At 42.8% G+C, this 22014-nt stretch overlaps 1 protein-coding gene and 1 long non-coding RNA gene across 3 annotated transcripts; both read left to right on the top strand.

Moving 5' to 3' along the window:
• Positions 1 to 577: 577 nt before the first annotated feature.
• On the top strand, positions 578 to 9038 carry LOC115195450 (acyl-coenzyme A thioesterase 9, mitochondrial). Of its 2 annotated transcripts, XM_029755294.1 has the most exons (16): positions 578 to 726; positions 1730 to 1824; positions 2007 to 2033; positions 3203 to 3248; positions 3409 to 3579; positions 3657 to 3694; positions 3765 to 3848; positions 4008 to 4111; positions 4220 to 4293; positions 4711 to 4778; positions 4870 to 4981; positions 6206 to 6296; positions 6375 to 6460; positions 7017 to 7104; positions 7185 to 7335; positions 7966 to 9038. In XM_029755294.1, exons 1-16 carry the CDS (start codon positions 716 to 718, stop codon positions 8022 to 8024), a joined length of 1305 nt encoding a protein of 434 aa, XP_029611154.1. In that variant the 5' UTR covers positions 578 to 715; the 3' UTR covers positions 8025 to 9038. The 2 variants fall into 2 exon arrangements, with proteins under 2 accessions (XP_029611154.1, XP_029611155.1); XM_029755295.1 differs by lacking the exon at positions 2007 to 2033.
• A 10841-nt stretch (positions 9039 to 19879) lies between these two features.
• Positions 19880 to 21338, top strand: LOC115195194 (uncharacterized). Its single transcript, XR_003878609.1, has 4 exons — positions 19880 to 20182; positions 20292 to 20453; positions 20689 to 20742; positions 20915 to 21338. It is a non-coding gene; the product is annotated as an uncharacterized LOC115195194 (long non-coding RNA).
• Positions 21339 to 22014: the final 676 nt, after the last annotated feature.

Below are 22014 nucleotides of genomic sequence, written 5' to 3'. Positions count from 1 at the left end.
AACCTTCAGCCACCGTACTTCAATAACACTTGACATGAGATCTCTAAGCATTACTGGGATATGGTTCTGAATAAATATAGCAACACTTTCTCCATAAGCATTCCTGTCTCTTCTATAGGCTCCCAAGTGGAGCAGCGGTCTCAGTGCTAGAGGCGTCACTACAGACACCCTGGTTCGAATCCAGGCTGTATCACAACGGGCCGTGATTGGGGTCAATTGGCCCAGCGTCCAGGTTTGGCCGGTGTAGGCGTCATTATGAATATGAATGTGTTTTTATCTGACTTGCCTAGTTGAATAAAGATTCAATATAGATGTTATATCTTTGTATTGCTACTGTTCTATAATGAAAGGAATTATCTAAGTGAGTCTCAATGATGGCTCATATGCGAATGTTATCTAATGTTATATAACCTAGAAATGCCTCATGAGCTTTAAATTCAACTGTGGTACCCCATCACAATCCACGAATTTCAGATTGCTTATAAACCGTGCATTATATTCCCCAAATAATTGCGCACTTATTTATAACATTACGGTATGTACCGGCAGACCAAATGTCCACAAGGAAGTACACTTCTAAGTGCTGCCACTTGTCCCTGCGTCACTCTTTTCAAAATTTGCTTCATCTGTCCTCTCTTTTCAGAGTTGTATTTTGGTATTTAGCTAGCTAACTTCTCAAGCGTCTTTAAATAGCAAATAAACGATACACACGGACATGTTGCCGAGGTATGGGGTGGAGAAGAGTTAAACCAGTCGATTTGACAGAAAAGCTAACTATGGTATTTTGTGTAGTAACGTGAACTAGCTAAGGCTATTGACCGACGTTGGTTTATAGCTAAGCAAGCAGTGATTTTAGTTTGCGGCCTTCCTTTATCAGTCGCAGTATGTCAAGTACATCTTTGGGTTCTGCTTTCCGTATTTAAAAATGTGCCATTTTCTTTTAGGTTAATAAGAGCCAAACAGACGATTTGACAGAACATTTAGCTAGTTAGCCTGGCTACGTAGCTAACGTTAGCTACCTGTTGGTTCTAACCTAAATAAGTCCTAACCTAAATATATTGTTAGATACATTGCTGAGGCGCTTTTTCATCCTAGTTCTGGGTGTGCCAGCTCACGTGTTTAACAGAAGGCGTGTGTTTTACTGTCATAAATATATTAGAGGCTTCGTTCCACCCTCTCTGGCTAAATACCTAGCTATATTAAGGGAAAGGGGGATACCAAGTCAATTGTCCATCTGAATGTTTTCAACTGAAATGTTTCTTCCGCATTTAACCCAACTCCTCTGAATCATAGAGGCTGCCTTATTGACATCCATGTCTTCGGCGCCCGGGGAACAGTGGGATAACTGCCTTGCTCAGACCGACAGATTTTTACTTTGTCAGCTCGGTTAAGTTACTGGCCTAACGCTCTAACCACTTGGCTACTTTAGACTGTTAAGTCTGTCTAGTTACTAGCTACGACTGTAACCTAACGTTACTGTACAATTATGTTTGTTGACAGCAACACCCAGAGTATTGAGATGCACCCTCTGTCTGACTGACCAGATATCCAATTGAGCAGCTATAACAGGCAGTATCAGTGGGCTACGTGCCAGGGATTTGACAGACATCTGGGATTTCCATACAGTCTATTAGTGGGTTTACGGGACAGAGCTGTTGTAATTGGAACTCTGAGTTAGAATGTTGTGGGCTTGTTGTGTTGACATTTCAGTGTTCATTCCATTCCACAGGTTCTGTTTTTTAAGATCGGTGGCGTCTCTGACAATGAGGGCGTTCTCCCGGGGCCCTGTGTCTCTGCAGGGGAAGGCCCCGGACATGTCTGAGGGTAATGCCATACCCACCTTACTGACTGACTGATTATGTGTTTGATATATTGGTTGATTGATTGATTAGCTGACTCGCTCAGTGTTATGAATCTAATGTGAACTACTTGTGAGTTATGATGGCAAGACATTGAGTCTCCATCCAGTCTCCTTTTCTGACCCCTGACTTGTTTTGTCTCCACAGGGAATACTCACTTGCTAGTGTCAAATGGTGTGTTGGTAAACAAACCTGAATCCTAACTGTATAAAGCACTTTCTTAATTCAGTTTCAATTCATCATAAATCTGCCTGCATGTAGCTTAGCTAACTGTCTCTCAAACACACTCGCTTGCGCACAAACTCTCACACACCGTCAATCTCTCTTGTGATATCCAGCACCCTGTCGCTATCTGTTGCGATATCCAGCAGCCTTCTGTGGTCTGTGTTGAGCTGGCCTGGTTGTACGGACTTGTTACCCTCATCCTTTTTCTACAGACTGAACTGTGAATGCATCCCTGGCTTGTGGCAGTGGCTAGCTCTTCTTACAAATGCTGCAACCCTCCTGTAGTATATTTTAGTAGACAGACCTTTAAGGTTCTCTATACAAACTTGCATTATGTACTGTATCTACACTACTGTATGCTCCTCAGACATGGACCCATGTTTTGAGGTGGCTTCTGTCTTGGTGATTATAGGGCTGTACCTCTCTCCCTCTCTCAAGTGTCTTGTTTCATATCGGTTCATATCATCTCAACATTATGACAACACAGCGACTCAAGTCAGGTGGGCCACAAACTAATGGGCAAATCTCAAATGACGCTGTATTATCTTGTCAGTACTGATTTCTCCCCATTGCACACACACCCTCAGGCTGCAGTGCAGAGCCACTGTGGTTCCATGTGCCAGCTGGAACAACAGTAGAACTGATGTAGAGTATCCCATCCAGACCTCACTACTCTCTGGAGCTTGCTGCTGTCATTCTGTCTGAGGTCATATGTTTCCTGTTGTATTTTGATTGATTAGGATTTATTTTATTTTAGTGTCATACACCTATTGGTGCCCAGCCCACATTGGCTAAGACAGTATTATTTCTTGAAGTAATATGTGCAAAAAAACACAAAACCAAATTACATTTCGCAATTTACCATTTTGTCACATTATATAAACACATTTCTCCTTTTCCCCCAGGCTTTAAAAAGAAATTGAGCAATATTAAATACCGTAGCGCTGCTCTAAACTCTTCAGCCACAGTGCACTCAACCAAGCCTTTTCATCAAATACGCCCTGTCTGCAAAAGAATTCAAGCCTGTGCTCGTCATTTAACCAGAATGTTCTGTTCTGAGCTCAGTATCAGTACACACAAACACTGAGAGCTGATCAACTGTGTGGATTGTTTTTCAGTGCGAAACCGGCTGAGGGAGATTGTGGGAGCGTCCACTAACTGGAGGTACAATAACAGAACCAGTATAGCTACTTTGTATTGAGATATTGATACCACGACAAGGAAGACCTGTGTTGTTGACTGTTAGATATGTTCATGACTTTGTTAAACTCACAGCTCATTCCTGATGAATCTCTCTTTCCCTATCTCTCCTCCCATCCTGTAGGGACCACCAGCAGGCGTTAGCTGACCGTTTGTCGTTGTCCAATCAGCTGGCTGGTTCTCAAGATGAGCTTCCTGTCCGCAGGATGAAGGACAGCTACATAGAGGTCCACCTTCCCCTGGGCACAGACCCTACCCTTAGAGAGAAATACCTTAACTACCACAAAGGTGTCAGGTAACACATGCTCACAAACACATGCTCACACACACACACACCCTTTCCCCCCTCTCAGTCCAGTTTCTCTGTTCCAGGTTTGGCCGTATCCTGGAGGATCTGGACAGTCTAGCAGGTATGACATCATTTCAACCACAGTGCACACTGGTACATGTTATTATAGTGTTATTTCTCTCTCTCCTCAGTGTTGATCTGTTACTCTCACACCCATAACAAGGCGCTTCAGAGATCTCCTCTGTCCATCGTCACTGCCCTGGTGGACAAAATAGGTATGACACCCAAAGGTGCTGATACAACACCAGGATGTACTGCGTAGACCAGTGTTTCTCAAGTCTAATCCTGGGACACTTTTCCCAGTATCATTGAATAGTTTGTTGCTGTTGCATTCTGGTAGGTATGACTTATTTTCCCTGTATGTGATGTCACAGACATGAGGAAGCAAGTCATCCACCCTGACTGTGACATCAAGTTCACTGGTCACGTGACCTGGGTGGGGAAGACCTCCATCGAAGCCAAGATGCACATGTCTCAGGTACACACACACACACACACACACACACACACACACACACACACACACACACACACACACACACACTAATGTCCACAATGGTGATGTTATGTCTCTGTGTATGTATAGTACCATGATGGGGCCTACACTCCAGTTCTGGATGCTACATTTGTTATGGTGGCCAGAGACCCTGAGAACAAGAGGTACACCCCAACCATCCATCCGTCACCCCAACCATCCATCCGTCACCCCAACCATCCATCCGTCACCCCAACCATCCATCCGTCACCCCAACCATCCATCCGTCACCCCAACCATCCATCCGTCACCCCAACCATCCATCCGTCACCCCAACCATCCATCCGTCACCCCAACCATCCATCCGTCACTCCAGCCAGCCATCCATCCATAGTATCCATCCATTATTAACTGTCTCTATTACTCTGTCTCTCTCTCTCTGTCTGTTTCTTTCTGTTTGTCTCTCTCTGTCTGTTTCTCTCTGTCTGTGTCTCTGTCTCTCTGTGTTTGTCTGTGTCTCTGTCTCTCTGTGTTTGTCTGTGTCTCTGTCTCTCTGTGTTTGTCTCTGTCTATCTGTCTGTCTCTCTCTGTTTGTCTCTCAGGGCAGCGTTTGTTAACCCTCTGAAACCAGAGGGGCCTGAGGAGGAGGAACTGTTTCAGCAGGGAGAGAGTAAGACACACTACATGAGTTTATTTATATATATATATGTGTTTGTGTTGTGTTTGTTTCTATTATTTACTGTGTGTGTGTGTCCCTCCAGTCAATAAGATGCGTCGTATAGAGCTGAGTACAGCGTCTCTACTGAAGGTGGCCCCTACTGCTGAGGAGAGGAAGATCGTACACAGCCTGTTCCTCAACACCCTGGACACCAAGTATGACACACAAATACACATACACACGCATCAGTAAAATGATGACGTGAACAATTAGCAACTTAACTTCCATAAAGTATTTTTAAATCACAATTCTCATTTTTAGGACAAACATTTTTAGGACAAACACACACACTTATTGGAAGTCATATCCTGTCATATCAAATTGTTGTCACATTGATGTTCCCTGTAAAATGAGAGAAGTTCACTGAAGGTGTCAATCTTAATGGACTATTCATAATGTTGAGACGATATGAAACAAGACACTTGAGAGAGGTGCACCCCTTGAACGAACACAATTATTTATCTCTTGATGCACCATCTCGTTTTCAAGAGTGTCACAAAAAATGAAGTGTGTGTGTATATATGTATATGTGTATGTGTATATATATACAGTACCAGTCAAGTTTGGACACACCTACTCATTCCAGCGTTCTTCTTTATTTTTACTATTTTCTACATTGTAGAATAATAGTAAAGACATCACAACTATGAAATAACACATATGGAATCAGGTAGTAACCAAAAAGTGTTAAACAAATAATAATATATTTGAGATTCTTCAAAGTAGCCACCCTTTGCCTTGACAGCTTTGCACACTCTTGGCATTTCTCAACCAGCTTCACCTGGAATGCTTTTCCAACAGTCTTGAAGGAGTTCTTACATATGCTGTGTACTTGTTGGCTGCTTTTCCTTCACTCTGCGGTCCAACTCATCCCAAAACATCTCAATTGGGTTTAGGTCGGGTGATTGTGTAGGCCAGGTCATCTTATGCTGTAACTCTGGGTCTTCCTTTCCTGTGGCGGTCCTCATGAGAGCCAGTTTCATCATAGCGATGGATGTTTTTTGCGACTGCACTTGAAGAAACTTTAAAAGTTCTTGAAAGCAAAGAGAAACGACAGTCATTACTTTAAGACATGAAGGTCAGTCAATCCGGAAAATTTGAAGAACTTTTAAAGTTTCTTCAACTGCATTCGCAAAAACCATCAAGCGCTATGATGAAACTGGCTCTCATGAGGTCCGCCACAGGAAAGGAAGACGGACAATCTACAAGAGCAAACTCTACCTCACTGAAACATAAGTTGTTAAAATATTCTGCATTTTTTAGCTTCACTGTCCAAATATGAATATTACCTCATAATTATGACAAATAATTAATTATGACACATATAATCCAGGAAAAACTTTTTGTGAGTGATGGTGTGTGTGTGTGTTGTCTGGTAGGACAGTGAGTTTCCGCAGCAGAGTTCTGCCTCCTAACTCCGTATGGATGGAGGACGCCAAAGTCAAAGGACTGGAGATCTGCCATCCACAGGTTAGAGAGAGGGAGGGAGCGAGATTTACAACCTGACACTTTTGTAATTTGTGCTGACTAAGATGTGTGTGTTTTCAGGAGAGGAACATCTTTAACAGGATCTTTGGAGGGTTTCTGATGAGGAAAGCTTACGAGCTGGGCTGGGCTAACGCATGCGCCTACGGGTGAGTGAGCAAGTCTGTTCACAGCAAACCAAGAACATTCTCAGTTACAGTGTGCTGTTGTGACATGAAATATTTACCATAAACACACCTCAGAAATGATGTCTGGATTTAATGAAATTGGTTGTGAGAAAATATTACAGGAATGTCCTATTAATGTTGATGGTTATGTTGTTCAAAACTCCCATAACAACAAGCAAGGAGCGTTCCCACAAGACTCATAAAGTTATAGTGTGACGTTATGACATACATAATTGGTCCCGGGTGGCTCAGATGGTAGAGTATGGCACTTGCAACGCCAAGTTCGATTCCCACTGGGGAACAGTACAAATGAAAATGTATGCACTCAATTGTAAGTCACTCTGGATAAGAGCGTCTGCTAAATGGCTAAAATGTAAATGTACATGTATCCAATAACATTCCCTGAACATTCACAGAACCAATTTTGATTTGCTAGATTGTGTGTGTTTATGTTAGAGAAGATATACATTTGTCCCGGTGCACCACATACACCTGTGCATCCTCATTGTGTGTGCCCTCCCTCCCTCCCTCCCTCCAGGGGGTGTCGGCCTAACCTGATTGCCGTGGACGATATCCTCTTCCAGAAGCCTGTAGAAATTGGCTCCCTATTACTGCTCTCATCACAGGTGTGTGTGTGCATATGCGTTGGTGTGTCGTTTGATCTGCTCCAGTTTCAGTGCTGACACGTCCTTCTCTGTGTCTCCAGGTGTGTTACACAGAGGGGAACTACATTCAGGTCAGAGTTCATACAGAGGTCCTTGACCCCCTGACCCGGCATCACAACACCACTAACGTCTTCCACTTCACCTTCGTCACAGACAAAGACGTCCCCAACATAGTACCGCAGAGCTACGGAGGTAGGACCTCTAACGTAGTACCGCAGAGCTACGGAGGTAGGACCTCTAACGTAGTACCGCAGAGCTACGGAGGTAGGACCTCTAACGTAGTACCGCAGAGCTACGGAGGTAGGACCTCTAACGTAGTACCGCAGAGCTACGGAGGTAGGACCTCTAACGTAGTACCGCAGAGCTACGGAGGTAGGACCTCTAACGTAGTACCGCAGAGCTGCGGAGGTAGGACCTCTAACGTAGTACTGCGGAGGTAGGACCTCTAACGTAGTACTGCGGAGGTAGGACCTCTAACGTAGTACCGCAGAGCTACGGAGGTAGGACCTCTAACGTAGTACCGCAGAGCTGCGGCGGTAGGACCTCTAACGTAGTACCGCAGAGCTGCGGCGGTAGGACCTCTAACGTAGTACCGCAGAGCTGCGGCGGTAAGACCTCTAACGTAGTACCGCAGAGCTGCGGAGGTAGGACCTCTAACGTAGTACCGCAGAGCTGCGGTGGTAGGACCTCTAACGTAGTACCGCAGAGCTACGGAGGTACTCTTACTGGAACGTTTGTGCCAACACAAAGAGATTAAAGTTAACGTCTATTGATTCCACACAGTCTAACATTGGTCTCATGTGTGTCTGTCTGTCTCTATAGAGTCCATGTTGTACCTGGATGGGAAGAGACACTTTAACCAGACCCTGGAGTCTCAGTGAGACAAGATGAACCCTGACCCAACACAACAACTGCCTGCCAAAGCCCTAGTGTCCAGCCACCCAAACCGCCATCCTTACTGTATGCTGTGTATGTGTGTGTGTCTATTTGCATGAACAATATGTCTTAATTTGTTTCTCACTATGTACTATATACACTTAGTGACAGTTTATTACGTACACCCATCTAGTACCGGGTCGGACCCCTCTTTGCCTCCAGAACAGCCTGAATTCTTCAGGGCATGGAAATATTGCTCAATTGGTATCAAGGGACCTAACGTGTGCCAGGAAAACATTCCACACACCATCACACTTCGCCACCAGCCTGTACTGTTGACACCAGGCAGGATGGGGCCATGGAATCATGCTGCTCATGCCAAATTCTGACTCTGCCATCAGAATGATTCGTCGGACCAGGCAATGTTTTTCCACTCCTCAATTGTCCAGTGTTGGTGATCTTGTGCCCACTGGAGCCGCTTCTTCATGTTTTTAGCTGATAGGAGTGGAACCCGGTGTGGTCGTCTGCTGCAGTAGCCCATCTGTGACAAGGACCTCCAAGTTGTGCGTTCCAAGATGCCGTTCTGCAGACCACTGTTGTACTGTGCCGTTATTTTCCTGTTTGTGGACCGCTTGTTCAATTCTTGCCATTCTCCTTTGACCTCTCAATGAGGTGTTTTCGCCCACAGGACTGCTGCTGACTGGATGTTTTTTTGTATGTCGCACCATTCTTAGGAAACCCTGGTCACTGTTGTGCATGAAAAGCCCAGGAGGCCGGCCATTTCTGAGATACTGGAACCGGAGCGCCTGGCACTGACAATTATACCACACTCAAAGTTGCTGAGGTCACTCGTTTTGCCCATTCTAACATTCAATCGAACAGTAGCGGATGCCTGTTTTGCCTGCTTAATATAGCAAACCACACACGATACAAATGCTTACTTCAAAAAGCGCTCCTTAAGCCACGCCACAGTGGGCAGAGCTCAGCATGTTGCACAGGGACACAGTTATTATAAAAAAGGAATATGATAGACTCACTTTACTATGGGTCCGCTGTGGTTCTGTGTAGCCTAGTTATCCTCCCTGGGCAAGGTGGGACGTTTGCGTCCCACCTAGTCAACAGCCAGTGGAATCGCGTGGCGCGAAATACAAATACCTAAAAAATGCTATAACTTCAATTTCTCAAACATATGACTATTTTACACCATTTTAAAGACAAGACTCTCGTTAATCTAACCACATTGTCCGATTTCAAAAAGGCTTTACAGCGAAAGCAAAACATTACATTGTCAGGAGAGTACTCTGCCAAAAATAATCACACAGCCATTTTCAAAGCAAGCATATATGTCACCAAAACCACAGCTAAATGCAGCACTAACCTTTGATGATCTTCATCAGATGACACTCCTAGGACATTATGTTATACAATACATGCATGTTTTGTTCAATCAAGTTCATATTTATATCAAAAACCAGCTTTTTACATTAGCATGTGATGTTCAGAACTAGCATACCCACCGCAAACTTCCGGTGAATTTACTAAATTACTCACGATTAACGTTCACAAAATACATAACAATTATTTTAAGAATTATAGATACAGAACTCCTTTATGCAATCGCGGTGTCAGATTTTAAAATAGCTTTTCGGCAAAAGCACATTTTGCAAAATTCTGAGTACATATCACGGCTAGCTAATTTGACACCCACCAAGTTTGGCCCTCACCAAACTCAGAATTACTATAAGAAAAATTGCATTACCTTTGCTGTTCTTCATCAGAATGCACTCCCAGGACTTCTACTTCAACAACAAATGTTGTTTTTGGAATGGGTGGCCAGTAATAAACTGGCCCTGAACAGCTCTAAAACTAAGAGCATTGAATTTGGTACAAATCATTCCCTAAGTTCTAGACCTCAGCTGAATCTGGTAATGAATGGTGTGGCTGTTGAACAAGTTGAGGAGACTAAATTACTTGTTATTACCATAGATTGTAAACTGTCGTGGTCAAAATATACATATTCAATGGTTGTAAAGATAAAGGTCTGTCCGTAATAAAGATATCTGCTTTTTTTGAAACCGCAATCCACAAAGCAAGTCCTGCAGGCTCTAGTTTAATCTTATTGTCATTATTGTCCATTTATATGATCAAGTGCTGCAAAGAAAGACCTAGTTCAGATGCAGCTGGCCCAGGACAGAGCGGCACGTCTTGCTCTTCTTTGTAATCCGAGGGCAAAGATTAATATTATGCATGCCAGTCTTTCTTGGCTGAGAGTTGAAGATTTGTTTTTTTATAAGAAACATTAATTTGTTGGAAATTCCAAATTGTTTGCGTAGTCAACTTACACACATATTTACCCCACCAGACACCAGATGTCTTCACAGTGCCCAGGTCCAGCACAAATTCAAGTAAATGTACAGTATTATACAGAGACATGAGTGCATGGAACTCCCTTCCATCTTATATAGCGCAAGTGAACAGCAAAGCTGGTTTCAAAAAACAAATAAAACCCCCTGCCGGCACAACGCCTCTCCCCCATGTGACCTACTTGTTGTGTGCATGTACTGACATGTATGTGGAACTGATAGATGCACACACACTACATGCTAATGTTTTTACATGTATGTAGTCTTTTGTCGGTTAATGGGGATTCTAATAAATCAAATCTCCATCCCGTTCCTCTAGTTAATCAAATGAAGGGGAGAGGCTGTGACTATAATTGATGCAGTAAATTACTTTTCCTGTCAATGACTTTATTTGATAAACTTCCATTGTGTAGGTGTGTGTCCCTTTTTGAAGGTTTAATTAAATCTTAATTCAGCCAAGAAATCCATATTTTAATTGATGGATAATTCAGACTGAACATTGGACTGTTCCAATGAGATGAATTAGTTACATTGTAGTTGTGTGGTGGTGTTTCCATTCAGCCCCATCTAGCCTTGGTATGGAATAACTCACTTCCAGTTTGCACAAATCTGTATTTAACTTGTTGTAATACAGACCCTATAAAAGCATACATTAAATCTAATTGTATCTTTAATTGAAAATGAAAGCAGTAATCCTTAATTCCCATTTCAATAAAGAAAGAGCAATACCAGTATTAATGGCCAGCAGGCTCAGACAATATCCATAATGACTATAGAGAAAGTAAAAAACGTTAAAAAAAAAACACTGGTTTTACTTTCTCTATAGATGCTTTTCATAAAGACGAAATGATATTCAAGTTTCTGGGTGTGTGGGCAGCAGAAACAGGCAGGTCGTAGGTAGAGGGAGGCCAGCTAGGTGGGATTGGGCCAGGCATGTCCAGGTGTCAGGTCAGGGTGTCCTCATGTAGCTTCCGTCCCTCTCCTCGCCCTAACCTGGGCTTGAACCCTCTGCACACATTCACAACTGACACCCCACGAAGCATCGTTACCCATCGCGCCACAAAAGCCGCGGCCCTTGCAGAGCAAGGGGAACAACAATTTAAGGTCGCAGAGCGAGTGACGTCACCGATTGAAACGCTATTAGTGCGCACCACCGCTAACTAACTAGCCATTTCACATCGGTTACACTCAGTCAGCAGTCCTACAGCCTAAGGCCCTCAAAAGGCGAGACAGAAAAGTTAGGGTTAGTTTGAGCATGGCTAAAACCATAGTACACCACATGCATTGGGGGTTGAGAATAATCAATAGTGTTGCTGTGGACAGGACACTGGATAATCTGACTAACACACACACAGCTCTTTGACCTTGCTGTGATACCATAGGCCTAGTTATGTTACGTTTCTGAATCAATTCAATATCCTGCGTTTGTGTTACCCATGCCAGCCAGCATTACAAATAAAGACGGCGAAGAAAGATAATCAGCCTTTGTCTGTGAATCCTTTCTCCTTAATGTATTTGTCATGTCAGTCAGGCCCATCTTTTCAAGCAAACGCCATTTATTTCAATCTAGTTGAGTAAAATATGTAGTTTTATTGGGATCACAAGAAAATCCTAACAAATCAGGTAGAGTGACACAGTCAGGCAGAATATGAATGTTCTGTTATAAAGCGAAAACAATTAGTTTCCTTGGCTGTTTGTTATATGGCTGCTACTTAGAAATACAATAACAGCAAATAAAAATGCTATAAACATTGATATGAGCCAGAATTAAGCCTAGGGGACCGTACCACCGTGTGACTGTCATCTACCATTGAACGTCTGACTGACAACACCAACGCTTTACTAACTTCCGCATTGCGCCTGCGTGTAACTAACATGTTGTCATACCAACGCTTTACTAACGTGTTAATGAAAGTCATATGGTGCATAGTTTTAATTAAATATATTAATTAAATCTCAACCATAAATGTTAGAAATGTACAGTTTTTATCATGCAAGCAGACATTCCGAAGTAGCCGCCTTGAGCTATAGTATGGCCTACGGCTTCTGTATTTCCTGTTATCGCCAATTGCCTAGAAAATATTATCTCCAATCTATAGGTAATGCGTCTTTCCCTCAACACCCCATGGCATGGTATGTTATCTTATCTCGCTGTATACAGATCTAAATGTTGTTAGCCAAACACGGACTGTGCTGTTACCAGTTCCCAGTAGCCTACATCGGACAACCAATAACAGTTGTGTCCATGGCTTTCTGTCGAATAGAGGAGTTCATAGGCTTTCCGTGAGGGTCTTCCTCAATCAAGTAGAAATGTAAAATGGTTAAGTTTAGTGTTAGTTTAGGGTAAGGACGTCCCAATGAATCCGGATAGCAGTGACCGTTCATAGAGTGAGAGACGGACACAAATCAAATGTATTTATATTACCCTTCTTACATCAGCTGATATGTCAAAGTGCTGTACAGAAACCCAGCCTAAAACCACAAACAGCAAGCAATGCAGGTGTAGAAGCACGGTGGCTAGGAAAAACTCCCTAGAAAGGCCAGAACCTAGGAAGAAACCTAGAGAGGAACCAGGCTATGAGGGGTGGCCAGTCCTCTTCTGGCTGTGCCGGGTGGAGATTATAACAGAATATGGCCAAGATGTTCAAATGTTCATAGATGACCAGCATGTTCAAATAATAATAATCACAGTAGTTGTCGAGGGTGCAACAGGTCAGCACCTCAAGAGTAAATGTCAGTTGGCTTTTCATAGCCGATCATTGAGAGACATTCATTTAAAATATATATATATATATATATATGTACAAGCGACAGACGCAATTTTCGAGAGTATCTGCCCCGGATAGTTTCCTAGAGACGATGAAAATAATTACCAGAATGTCCTTGATCCGATTGAGTAGTAAGTAGGCTATATTTAAGTTGTGATATTGTTAGGACATTTTTAAGCCAACTGTGTTGAAAAGGAACATTTGGTTTATTTGAAAATAATTAATTTTTGTTTATAATGAGTTGATATCGTATTGTCGAAAGCACGTAGGCAATATTATTTGCATACTGTGTCGATAGGGAAGTAGGCTAGTGTACAATAACGTAATTTGATGTGCTAGTATTATTTATTTAATGGATGAATTAAATGACAAATTAAAATATACACACGTGGTGCTATAGGATATATACATATGTTACATTGTAATACACTACCCCTACATGCCACTGTGTGCTGGACCTATTGGTTTATCTTTCCACTGTCACTAGGTCTACACATTCACACTCGATCTGAATGGGTGATGCATAGCTACTTTTCACTGAAGAAGGGAACGAGGTACGACATACAACTTCGATCGAAGACCTTAAAATCATGCCTGACAAGACCAATGAAATCATAACGGTGTCCTAATATAGTTTGGATATAGGAGTAACCTATTCTACAATATTTGTTTTATTTAACTAGGCAAGTCAGTTAAGAACCAATTCTTATTTACAATGACGGCCTCCCCCGGCCAAACCCTCACCAAACTCCGATGACGCTGGGCCAATTGTGCCCTATGGGACTCCTGATCACGGCCGGTTGTTAAACAGCTCGGGATCGAACCAGGGTCTGTAGTGACACTTCTAACACTGAAATGTAGTGCCTTAGACTGCTGCGCCACTCAGGAGGCCTTAATGTAACTGTATGTTTATTTTTATACATTTTATTTCACCTTGATTTAACCAGGGAGGCCAGTTGAAAAAAAAAAAATATGTATGAAATTGTATGAAATGTATGCATTCACTACTGTAAGTCGCTCTGGATAAGAGCGTCTGCTAAATGACTAAAATGTAAAATGTAAATTCTCATTTACAGTAAGGAAGGAGGAAATAAAGACAGCTCTTTCCGCGCTCTGGGAGAGGCTCCTGGTTGGCGCGACAGTTTGATTGTGTGTGCTATGCTGCAGAAGTGTTGTTTATTTTCAGCGTGTGTAGTTTATAAAGTATTTAACTCCATCATCGGCGTGACCGCTCTAGGTCGTGGTTGTTATCGTTTGGGACCGCACCGGTTATGGGTCGCATGGATTAGTAGCGACATTGTTGCGAAGCTTTGACATACAAACCAACAAACCATCGGACGGTCAGACATACACCGGCACGCCTGAAGGCCACAGCTAAGATCTCTCTTGTTCTCTTTCACTTCCCTCTATCGTTCCAGTGCTTTACCCTGCAACAGACTTTCTGTTTTTCAAATGCACTTCCCATTGATGTTCATTAGATCTGGACTATTATTGCCCTGCCAGAAGTATTTGGGTGGACATTTGAGTTAAAAGGGAGGTTGCTTGCAAGTTGTGTATTGTTATTTGAACTGTATTGAGGTGGGGTGTACTAATGACGTGGCCGAGAAGATTGTGGACATTTTTAAGGCCTTTGTTGTGTCTATGAACACCCCCCACATTCATACCCTCTGCACTCCTCCACTGGAAGATAATACAGATTATTGCAAATCCTCTGTTGATGACTGGGTTCTTTCTTGTAAATTTGTTTCTATGAAGTTGTTGTTCCATTGCTCTGCCATTATTATTGTATGAGGTATTCTTGGTGGGGTTCCCCCTGTGCTGTGGGTTTTATAGGGGGTGTATTCTCTTTTCTCTCCACTGGCTATCTGGTAAACAGGCTACACTCTAGGCACTCTCTTCTGCTGATGTGTGTTGGTCTGGTAGTGGTACTCTCTGTTCTACTCTTTTCCTTTCGGCAGGGTTAATACCTGCCTGGCACCCCAACAAAATCTTTATCTTTACCCCTCTCTAATAAATACCGCTACACTTGTATTATTTATCTAATTGATAAATGAAATTGGAAATGTGGATGGGTAGGCTACTTCATTCAATGATTACAGTATTGCACAAGGTATATACAAGAGTAGCCTATAGTCTACAATAATGTCATTGAATGTGCTATAGTATAATTTATTTATTTGATGAATGAAATTGTAAATGGGGATGGGTAGGCTACTCCATTCAGTGAATACTGAATGTCTTGCTATCTCTGGGAGTATGTTAATGAAGGCTTAACGACTGTTGAACTATGGCAAGGTCAAACTAATTTCTAAATCTATCTTTCTTTTAGTCAAGATGTGATGAGCCAGAGAAACCAATCAGCTGTTTTACCCACCACCCACACTGCTCTCCCTCCACAAGCAACCACATCCTCTTCTCCTGTAAAACTCATTTACCCACCACCCACACTGCTCTCCCTCCACAAGCAACCACATCCTCTTCTCCTGTTCAACTCATTTGCCGCCACACTGAAAAGGACTGTACGTACGTAGCCCTGTGCCCATCTCATTGCACCTTGATCCATCCAAGGCCTCAGCTGGATGCCTAAAATGTGAGAAATGTAAACAAGATGCTATAGTAGTGTGTGTGTGTGTGTGTGTGTGTGTGTGTGTGTGTGTGTGTGTGTGTGTGTGTGTGTGTGTGTGTGTGTGTGTGTGTGTGTGTGTGTGTGTGTGTGTGTGTGTGTGTGTGGAGTTCCAAGAAACGCCAGGGTTGTGGGTTCGATTCCCATGGGGGACCAGTACGGAAGGAAAAACAAATGTATGAAATGTATGCATTCACTACTGTAAGTCGCTCTGGATAAGAGCGTCTGCTAAATGACTAAAATGTAAATGTAAAATGAAAAGACATGAGAAGATGGCAAGGGAGATGAGAGTGAGAGCGTACAGTTTTAAAATAGACCCCTTGGGATCTAAAATGAGTGTGGGGTGCCCTCTTGTGTCCCATTTTTGTCCGTTTGAGGATACTACAGGCACCTCTGGTGGAGGTTCTTGGAACACTGCTATTTAAGTCTGAGCCGAGGTTGACGAAAACCTTCAAAGGTGCTGGTGCTATGTTGCGTGTTATCTTGAATACCAGGCAGATGTTTGAATACAGAATGAAATGGTGTAAACTTTTAACAGGCTAAACTTGTTGAGTACATTCTTTGAGAAAGGGGTTCCAACAGGGTTCTTTCGCTGTCACCAAAGGAGAACACTTTAGTTCCAGGTAGGAGTTTTTTTGTTTCCTTGTAGAACCCTCTGTGGAATGGAGCCCAAAAGGGTTCTACCTAGACACAGAAGGGGTTCTACCTGGAACCAAAAATGGTTAAGGTTCTCCTATGGGGACAGCGGAAGAATCCTTTTAGTTTGTAGATAGCACCTTTTTATCTGAGTATAGGCTTATATTGCAGTGGTGGTTCTGTGGTTTTCTGTAAATTAAAAAAAGAAAAAAGTAATTGGTGGTGGGGAGTTAAGATAATCAGAAATACTATGAAACATCCCCACTTTTAGCACATTTGCAAGCAGGCAAAGTAACCTTCTATGTGTGCTGAGGCATGTGTGATCACTCAACATTGACAGGACCGACAAATAAAAGACATGCTCACGTGCAAACAAAAGAACGTGTTCTAGCATTCATTTATTGAGGCAAGCAGATCAGAGATGTCAAGGTGGTACCCAAGCATATGCCATGTGTCTATGTGACACACACAGATATGGTCATATTTTCAATGTTTTACTTTATTTTATGGAGCCATCTCTTATCATTTTCTAGGCCTTCCAGGTATTTACATTTAATGTATGTATATAATTACTGCTGCTAGGGGGAGCTGTGACGTCATTGGAGTGTTTCAGTGAGATCGTGAGGCCTTGGAGCCCTGTTGCCAATTTAGCGACTTTGTCGCTATATTTAGCGAGTATTCAGACCCCTCTAGCGACACATTTTCAAAAAAGCGACTAGCAACAAATCTAGCGACTTTTTCTGGTGTTATTGGAGACTTTACTGACGTATCGTTCTTACTCTTCTCAACAAGCAGCGGGTGCTGCCGTGGGCCCCACCCCCGTACCAAAGCACTCATAGGCCCCACCCCCGTCCCAAAGCACTCAGGCCCCACCCCCATCCCAAAGCACTCACAGGCCCCACCCCCGTCCCAAAGCACTCAGGCCCCACCCCCATCCCAAAGCACTCAGGCCCCACCCCTGTCCCAAAGCACTCACAGGCCCCACCCCCGTCCCAAAGCACTCAGGCCCCACCCCCGTCCCAAAGCACTCACAGGCCCCACCCCCGTCCCAAAGCACTCAGGCCCCACCCCCGTACCAAAGCACTCACAGGCCCCACCCCCGTCCCAAAGCACTCACAGGCCCCACCCCCGTCCCAAAGCACTCACAGGCCCCACCCCCGTACCAAAGCACTCATAGGCCCCACCCCCGTCCCAAAGCACTCAGGCCCCACCCCCGTCCTAAAGCACTCACAGGCCCCACCCTCGTCCCAAAGAACTCAGGCCCCACCCCCGTCCCAAAGCACTCAGGCCCCACCCCCGTCCCAAAGCACTCACAGGCCCCACCCCCGTACCAAAGCACTCAGGCCCCACCCCCGTCCCAAAGCACTCAGGCCCCACCCCCGTCCCAAAGCACTCACAGGCCCCACCCCCGTCCCAAAGCACTCAGGCCCCACCCCCGTACCAAAGCACTCACAGGCCCCACCCCCGTCCCAAAGCACTCACAGGCCCCACCCCCGTCCCAAAGCACTCACAGGCCCCACCCCCGTCCCAAAGCACTCAGGCCCCACCCCCGTCCCAAAGCACTCAGGCCCCACCCCCGTCCCAAAGCACTCACAGGCCCCACCCCCATACCAAAGCACTCACAGGCCCCACCCCCGTCCCAAAGCACTCAGGCCCCACCCCCGTCCCAAAGCACTCACAGGCCCCACCCCCGTACCAAAGCACTCACAGGCGGCCCACTCAGAGCAGGAGATGTTCACTCCTCTGCGTCCAGACTGCAAATGAATCGCGCATACGGGAAGCTGCTGCTGGCTGATCCCACCCTGGCTTACATTAAAAAAATTTTTTTACCTGAATTAGGGCCAGACTAGTTACCATAATTTTCTCACATTGCCATTGACAGTTTTTTCTATGGTCTCTTTTTGGTCCATTTAGATTGTTAATGTAGATTGTATACAAAAAAATGTAAAATGTTTTGGTTAAAAATGTTCATGTTTTACTGTGACTTGTTGTAGGCTCCTAAGTGGACCATAAGGTTAAAAACCAAATTAAGAAAAATAAAAAACGAAGTAACTCCGCCAGAGTGTCTCTTTTGGGTCTCTTCTGCCGGTCCCAAGCCCGGATAAAGGAGGAGGGTTGGAATTGTGACATAAAAAAATACAAGAATCGACAGAAGAAAGTTCATTTGTAGTTCTAAACATATTTAGGGCGTCTTTTACTCACTTTTTGTCTCTCCTGCAGCGTCCATCACAATTACATGCACATGGCCAATTATGCAAATTAGGCGATGATGTCATTTAACGACTTCGAGCGACATTTAGGACAGCCAATAGCTACTTTCCTTACTGAGGAGTTGGCAACACTGCCTTGGAGATTTCTTCAATCTTGGAGAATGAATACTACTGAAAACAAACGTTTCTCCATCTCATCATTTTACCCTATTAATTCAGGTATGTAATGTGCAATATGAGTCAAAATATTGAGGTAACATGGTTAATTACCTAGTCCATGAGTTTGATGTTTGACGGCAATTGAAGGGATTTTTAACATGTTTTTAACATGTTAGTGGGTAATGTAAGGGTTGTAGCATTGTTTCACATAGGCCTCCAGTAATTTGAAGTTTTTTTTCGAAACTGACACTGATAGTACAGTGAGTATGTATGTATGTATGTATGTATGTATGTATGTATGTATGTATGCATGTATGTATGTATGTATGTATGTATGTATGTATGCGTATATATATGTATATATATGTGTGTGTGTATATATGTGTGTATATATATGTGTGTGTGTGTACATATATATACGTGTATGTGTATATGCATGTGTGTGTGTATGTGTATATATATGTGTGTATGTATGTGTGTGTGTATATATGTATATATGTGTGTGTATATATATATATTTATGTGTATATATATAGATGTATATATATATGTATATATGTGTGTATATATGTATGTGTATATGTGTGTGTGTATATATATATATGTGTATGTATATGTATGTGTGTGTGTATATATGTGTGTGTATGTGTGTATATATATGTATATATATGTATATATGTATATATATATGTATATGTATGTGTGTGTGTATATATGTGTGTGTATGTGTGTATATATATGTATATATATGTGTATATATATATATGTATATATATATATGTATGTATGTATATATGTATATATGTGTGTGTGTATATGTATGTGTATATATGTATGTGTGTGTGTATATATGTATTTATGTGTGTGTGTGTGTTATATATATATGTATGTATATATATATATATATATATATATGTGTGTGTGTGTGTATATGTATGTGTATATATATGTATATATGTGTGTGTGTGTATATATATGTGTATGTATATGTATGTGTGTGTGTGTATATATATATATATATATATATATATATATGTGTATAATGTGTAGATGTATGGTGACTCCAGGTTTGTATAAACGGACCAACAGGGCTGCCATAGGCAAGTCTCTTGACAGGTACCAGGAATGGTGGGAGGCCAGAGTACTCACCCTATCGCCTGCTGCACGGACGGGAGCTGCAGCTGTTTACTGAGGTAAACAATGCAATTGTATATACAATTATTGCATATACTGTAGTCTAAAAAATGTGATTTACTTAGTGTTTGTCTATTGCTATTTTTGTATAACGTACTTTAAGATCACTGAAACTCCACCTGATGTGGTGGAAGTTGTCAAACCAGATTAGAAGGCCTCGAGGACCACCTTCAGGCATGGGCTGAGAAGGAGGTGGAGATTTTTGACCAGGTAAAAATTGTCCGCTGTTAATTTATTTTCTGGCCTTCTAAGTGATATATAAGATATGTATTTGTAATAATATTAAATAAAATTGCATTTATTTCTATTACCAATCAAGGTGAGACTGAACATGGACATAGCACAGGAGAGCCATCGGAGGAGAATCAAGGGGACCAAGTGTTTCAACATCCGGGCGAATGACTTGGCTTGGAAGAAGGATGAAAGGAAGGCAAGACCTGGGAAACCTTGCTCCTAGCTGGGGTCACCATCCGTTAATAAGGTGAATATAAAAAATCTCATAACTATTTGCATTTGCCTCCTTGTGGTGGGCAGCATCGCCATGCTGTCAGCAGTACCAATACTGGCCCAGGGGTTTCTCCAAATATTCAATCTCAAGGCTAACCACTTGGTCATGTTAAGTAACGGCCGCTTCCAGGTAGGTACTGTTAAGCTGTATGACTCCAGTGGTCACGACACCACTCTGGAGTTTCTCACAACTAATCTATCTTTTCCAGGGACCGTACCTTACCTCCCTCATCAACCCCACTGACAAAAACAATTACAGACAGGTATCCTTTATTTTCTGTCTGCCATTAACAATATTGCATGTCTAATCAAACATTTTAAATTAAATCATTCAATAACTGTATTTTTGCATACCTGATAAACCTGTAACCTGTGTGTTTGCTTGTTTACATCTGTCTCCTACCCTGTTCCCTATACTCTGCTCCTGTTCTCCAGGACCTTGGGGTTCTGCCCAACACTCAGACATGGATCCATCTGATGTCCTCCATTACCCACCACCCTCCAACTTTTCATTACATCAGCTACTGTTATTGTCATGTTGTCATTACCGGCTAAGAAAGAGCAAGACAACTATCATACTGGGCACATAATGTGAGATGTACAGATTAATTGAAAACACTAGCACTACAAACACTCAGAACAAAGAGAGCAGCAGCACCTTGACTTTGCAGTCTCCCTCTTCAAGTCCCCCTTCCGAGACTGACTGCCTGTTGAAAACAAGTGACAGGTAGAACATCCCATCCACACAGCACCCACATCCTCTCTATTCCACACACCAGAATTCAGTATTTCAGTCTGATTGCCATGTGAGTGTACAGAAAATCGGTGAAAATAAATTGACACACCTGTACCAAAAAAATCAATGTTTATATATTTAGATCTACAATATTGCCAGATTTGTTTTCACAGCTGTTTTATAAGGTGTTCACTATTACAAATTGTTAAGTATCCCATGATGGTATTTGTTAGTTCAACATGATTAATTGTTGTATCATAGGACATACAATAGATAGTACACCCTTGTGGTTGAATATAAGGAGCTGTGATTTAAAAAAAAATATTATTTCAGTGTAGATAAGGGAAGGCCTGTTTAAAATGGAAACATTCCATCCAGACAGTGTATGAATCAATGCATTTGCATGGAGTGGAAATTGGCTAACTTTGTGATTTAATCTTTATTTAACTAGGCAAGTCAGTTACAATGACAGCCTACCCCAGACGACACTGGGCCAATTGTGCGTCGCCCTATGGGACTCCCAATCACAGCCAGATGTGATACAGCCTGGATTTGAACCAGGAACTGAAGCCTCTTCACTGATGCAGTGCCTTAGACCGCTGCACCACTCAGAAGCAAGGGCTAAGCTAGTATCCTCACATACCCCCTCGATTCGAGCCCTGCTTTTAACCATAAGACATCTCAGAAATGTTGAGCCTAAGGATTACATGGTGACAGTGATTATATCTGTTAAACCGATAAACTGGGAACTCTGGGGGGGGAAATTAAGTCAAATCATGACATCAGTGATTTTCAGGTC

The sequence above is a fragment of the Salmo trutta genome, chromosome 6 (genome assembly GCF_901001165.1).
Source record: "Salmo trutta chromosome 6, fSalTru1.1, whole genome shotgun sequence".
Taxonomy (NCBI): Eukaryota; Metazoa; Chordata; class Actinopteri; order Salmoniformes; family Salmonidae; genus Salmo; species Salmo trutta.
Note: the sequence above shows the minus strand (reverse complement) of the source record. Positions and strands in the feature narration are given on the sequence as shown.

Bases quoted from the DNA above. Each gene is read 5' to 3' on its own strand.
- LOC115195450 (XM_029755294.1), top strand. The intron at 4,112-4,219 runs GTACACACACAC...GTGTATGTATAG, and splicing joins CCAAGATGCACATGTCTCAG to TACCATGATGGGGCCTACAC. The intron at 7,105-7,184 runs GTGTGTGTGTGC...CTGTGTCTCCAG, and splicing joins TATTACTGCTCTCATCACAG to GTGTGTTACACAGAGGGGAA.